At 32.3% G+C, this 5,357-nt stretch overlaps 1 protein-coding gene across 1 annotated transcript; it reads right to left on the bottom strand.

The window, feature by feature from the left end:
- Nucleotides 1-575: 575 nt before the first annotated feature.
- LOC121939787 (cyclin-dependent kinase-like 1) lies at nt 576-5,088 on the bottom strand. The gene is made up of 3 exons (XM_042482738.1): nt 4,986-5,088; nt 3,066-3,299; nt 576-841 (listed from the first exon to the last, which is right to left on the bottom strand). The coding sequence occupies exons 2-3, from the start codon at nt 3,231-3,233 to the stop codon at nt 683-685; spliced, it is 327 nt and encodes a 108-aa protein (XP_042338672.1). The 5' UTR covers nt 3,234-3,299; nt 4,986-5,088; the 3' UTR covers nt 576-682.
- Between the last annotated feature and the right edge of the window lie 269 nt (nt 5,089-5,357).

Below are 5,357 nucleotides of genomic sequence, written 5' to 3'. Positions count from 1 at the left end.
TATTATTATAATTTTTAACTTATTATTTCATTTCCTACTTATTGCAGTTTCATGTTGGTTCCGTCTCTGATGTTTTAATATTTCCTTTTTAAAAATGTTACGTTTGTGCCTGACATATGTGTAATGTCCTTTTTTCTAATTGAGCTGCTCTCTGTTTTTACACAATCTGTATCTGAAAAACCTTCTTCAGTTGTTGCATAGTAGCAGCTTCACTCTTTATCCACATTTATTGTCTATCTCTGTTTGCAAATATATATTAAAAGGTAAAAAAAAAAAAAAAGTAATCTAAAATAATTATAATTTTCATTTTTGACACTGTGCTACTGTTCAGTATCATAAAAACTATTTAAATGCATTTAAAACCTTCATTTTTAGCTCCACCTTTCAGTAGTCTGGCTTGCTTGTCTTAATTATTATTTTATTTTACTGTACTTTTATTTTTTTTATTAGCCAGTCTTAATTATTATTTTACTTTATTCTCATATTTTAAACGCTTTTAATGTCTTATTAATTCTTACTGGTTGGTTGTTGATCTTAGTTATTTAAATTTTATTCCCACTTCTTCACATGTATTATTTATGTGTGTGTTTCAATTGTGTTCACTCATGTCTATTATTTGATCTTTACACTGTCCACATAGAGTTTGTGTGCTTTCACCTGGAATGAAATGTGCTTTATAAATTCAGTTTTGCTTGCTGTTATTGAGGAGACGCACGCACCCTCTGGGATGTCGGTCCAGCTCGTTGAGGACCGTGTGGTCGCAGTACTCGAACACCAGGTGAAGCTTTCGTTTACGCCGAAATACCTCGATCAGATTCACCAAGTTGGCGTGTTTCAGTTGCTGCAGAGACACAAAATATAGAAAAAGATCACACAGGGATCCTCTAAAATCATGCACATTATCAGAGAGATACAACATCCACACAAATACAGCTCAATAACACCAGTAAACCAGTACAGTGCACTGGTGATGGAGCCGCACCAGCTGTGGTTTGCTCTTATCAAACAGACTAAACTGTTAACAGCTGGTAATAAACATGCTGTTGCCCCTGACGACCGTCCCCCTCCTCTCCTATTTATGAGCCCCTGATGTTCAGCTGGACACTAACACACCCACCCACCGCATGACTAATTAAACCACCAATAACTGCACCGCTGCATCTTTGATAATTACGATGCAGCAGAAAACAAACAGGTTTAAGCCTTTACTTTAAAAAAAAGTTAAATAAAATTAGAAAGAATCAATGTTTTTGGTGTTTTTGTTTGAGAAAACTAAGAACTGACTATTGTTGATAATTATGTTGTGTATTTCCACACTAATAAAGTCTCTAATCACTTAATGCAAGCGAGCACATTTTATTCCACGTGGAGGCAAAATGTGCACAAAGTGGGAGGCACAAGTTGCAGGTACAATACAAAGCCAGCAACCGACCATAAAAGTGACTCAAATGCATGAAAACTGAGAGTAAAACAACATAAAATGATTAAAATGAAAAAATACACAAATAAAAGATTAAAAAATGAGAGTTAGAGCGGATATAAAAAAAAAAATGAAATAAAATAATATACTAAGAGTTGACCTTTAAAAGAGGACAATACATATGAATTAAAATAATAACAGAATAAAATAAGATAAATAGACCAATAAAAGATGAGTAAAACTAAGAAAATGAGACAAAATAATACAAAAATAATGAGTCACTGAAAGTAAAAGCACACCTGAGTTACGACCAATAAAAGACAGAAAATAAAATAAATAAATAAAAAAAAATTAAATAAAAATAAAAAAATAACAGGATTACTTGATGTAATGGTTTTAGATTAATTAACTGACACGAGTCTTAAGTAACATTTTACAATCAGACAACCAAAAACACACTTTGACCAACTGGAACAGTGATGCAACCTGGTGCCAAAGTGTTTTTAATTTTTAATTTCCTGCCATTAAATAAAAATCAGAGACATTTCAGAGTCTAATTTACGCTCTTCAGTCAGTCCCGACCCTGCAGGGTTTTTCCTTCACTTGATTACAGAGCTGTAAACCTCTGCTGAACGCTGCTCTTTTCTCTGTGCAGCAGCTACAAAAATGCTTCCCCTCCGTCTGCAGAATTAACTGCAGGCTGTCCCTCCTGCTGGACGCTCAGCGGAGACGAAGACACTAAAAACAGGATTTGCATCTTCGAAAAGGTCAAATCAAGCTTTCAAATAACGTGTTACATCGTGGTTTTTTTTTTTTTTGAATGTGAATTATTACAGTGAATTTTCAGGGTAAAATATAAAGTAAACTTCTTTTACACATAAATTGAACTTCTTTAATTAATGCAGACATGATGTTACTCAGTGTAATACCATATTTCATCATGGGTGATTTTTAGACGAGTTGTTTGCATGAATTTAAAGTATTATGAAAACTTCATGGAGGCAAGAAAAAGAAAAAGGAAAGATCAGTTATACCAAAAATAAAATTGTTATTTAGTCAACATTTTAATTTAGAAAGTCAAAATTGGGAGATAAAAATCTAAGTTTTGACCGAAGAGATAAAAGACATTAATGTTTTGGGTTTTTTTTGTTAACTCAATAAATCAAAACTGACTTAGATGCTCATACATTTAAGTTTTACCTGATTTTTTTGTTAATTTGATAAGCCTAAATTTACTTGCTTTTCCCATAAATTTGGCTTTTTATCTCAAAATTTTGGTAAACAATGCAACATTTGATATGATGTTTTTTATTTTTATTTTGATGTATTATCACAAGTCTGACTTAATAAACCAAAATTTTATTTAATTTTATAATCTTTTTATCTTTTTATCTTTTTATCTCATTGTTTTGATTTAACAAGCCAACATTTGATTTGCCATCTCATTTTAAAAATTTTTTTTGTCCCATAATTCCAAATTAATAAACCAAAATTTGACTAAATATGTCATAATTCCTTCTTTTTAATTTTTATTTTTATAATTTTGACATTTTCTTTCCCATGTTTTTACTTCATAAGCAAAAGATTTGATGTGTTATCTCGGGAACTTTGAATAAATAAATAAAAAAAAAATTTCAGCCGTCACCTTGAGCATCCTGATCTCCCTCAGTGCGATCTTCTTGATGATGGGGTCGTCCTCGGACTCCACAAACTTCTTGATGGCGACGATCTGCCCCGTGTCTTTGTTCCTGCACTTGAAGACGACGCCGTAGGAGCCCTCTCCGATCTTCCCGATCTTCTCGTACTTCTCCATCCTCAGGCCACAAACATCCAGAGGTGAAAAACACTTTTCCAGGAGGGTCGGAGGAGGCGGGACGGTCTGAGAGGAGACACAGGAGGGTTCACAGCAGGGACACAGAGAAGAGAGACACCTGGTGCTTTCAGGAATATCTCTCTCAATTAAAGCTGTAATTAATTCATTATAAGATCAAAACTGTATTTTTCCTGCAAAAAGATACAATAATGCTTTTCTAAAACCAAAAATATGTTGGTATATTTTGGTGGCTTTTCATGTTATGATATCAGAAATACAGACACAGTGTGCGTCAATATAATACTATATTTATATTAAAGTTGATATTTTAAGTAGCTGTTTGCTTGATTTTGAAGTATAATTACAAACTGACAGAAAATGAAGAAAAAGAAGTTGGTCAAAACAAAAATAAAAATGCTCTTTATGAGCCAAAGTTTTGACTTACTGAATCAAAATTGTGAAATTTCGAATAAATTAACCCTTTTTAACATGGTTTGACATCAGTTTTCTTGAGCTGTATTCACACACCTTTCACTAGATTTTTGACCCATTTAAGATTGAAGATATTGGATTTCCTTTGAAAAACATTGGCAAAAAAGGAAATAACCAACTTGTCAAGAAATGTCCCCCAAATTGCAAGAAATAAGTAAAAAAAAAAAAAAAAAAAAAGACAAGAAAATTACCTTACAAATAGTTATAAAAAAGAAAGGAGAATTATTATGAAATTATCGAAAAAGAAGGAGAAAATATCCAGAAAACTATATTTCTAATCCTAATTATCTTATTTTTAAAATTATGTTACAGAAAACTATATTTTTCAGGGTTTTTTTATTTATTGTTTTTTGTTGGGCTTTTTTGTGCTTAATTTCAGGTTAATTAACTGTAAAAAAAAAAAAAAAAAAAAAAAGTGATTTTTTGTGTGCTAATTTTTGGGTCATTTCTTGTTTCTTGTTATTTCTTGTCTTCCCATGTTTTTTTTTTTTTTTTTTTTTTTTTTTTAAAGAAACCTAACAAATTTGCTCAGCTTTCAAAAGGGTTAAGAGATACAAAGTCAAAACTATGCCTTTGTTTTATTTAAAATCTCATTTGATATACATTCTTTTTAACAAGCAGATTTTTTTAACCTCTGCATCATGGTCGTGAAAGACAAAACTCATGCACAGAAATGACTTATGCATAATTACCAAAATATACTGAAAAGCACATTAGAGAAATTAAATTTGAGGAAAATTTAAAAAAGTATCTGCATCCAAGCTCAGATTGTGTTTAACTTCTAGGAGATAAAATTAAGATAAACCTCTTAAACTTCCTTTAAAAAACAGATTTAATTGCTTAGAAGCAACATTACACCTGTCTACCAACAGTTAGATTGCGTAACGAAACATTTGCAATGCAAAGTATATTAGGTCATTTCCCTGAGGGAGATAAAGAGCGAAAACAAATAACACAGAGTGAACAGCCAGGGGAATGCAATCAAAGTGCTGCACTAATCTGCACATTAATATGCAGCTGCGATCTTAGCAAAAAGGATTATAAACACCTCAGGCTGCATGTTTAGAGTTTGTTAAAAGGTTGTATGTGATGCACAAATTCTGCTCCAGTGTGCTTTTAATCCTGAAGTTTGAGCAGAGTTGCCTCTGAGTGTATACTCTGCTGAGTATAAAAGTGCTCACATTTCAAAATTTTGGGAGAAATATTTCAGTAGAAACACGTCCAGTTTTTTTTTTTTTTTTTTAAATAAAGTGAACTTACTTTAGTTTTAGTAGAAAATGTTCGCAGGTGTTCAGTCAGTCAGATGCTCAGAGTTCAGTGAGGAGCTGCAGCTGCTTCCACACGGACCAGGTGGACGATCACAGCTCGACTGTCCCTGAAGACACCAGAAGCGTCACGTTTATATCAGTAAAGGCTGATTGCATAAACCAAAACATCCGGTTGCACCTTCAAAATAAAATACAAAATGTGCTACCATGAGTTCTGTTTCATGTTTTGTGGGTAATTAAAAGACTTTAAAATTGTCCTATAAACATGATGTCTTTAATATAATATCACATTATATATTTTAATATGAAGATGTACCCGGTTGTTTTGGTTTATGCAATCAGCCTTAACTGATATAAACGTGAC

Source organism: Plectropomus leopardus, unplaced genomic scaffold, assembly GCF_008729295.1.
Source record: "Plectropomus leopardus isolate mb unplaced genomic scaffold, YSFRI_Pleo_2.0 unplaced_scaffold6031, whole genome shotgun sequence".
Classification (NCBI taxonomy): domain Eukaryota; kingdom Metazoa; phylum Chordata; class Actinopteri; order Perciformes; family Serranidae; genus Plectropomus; species Plectropomus leopardus.
The sequence above is the reverse complement of the archived record's forward strand: the minus strand, read 5'-3'. Positions and strand labels throughout refer to the sequence as shown.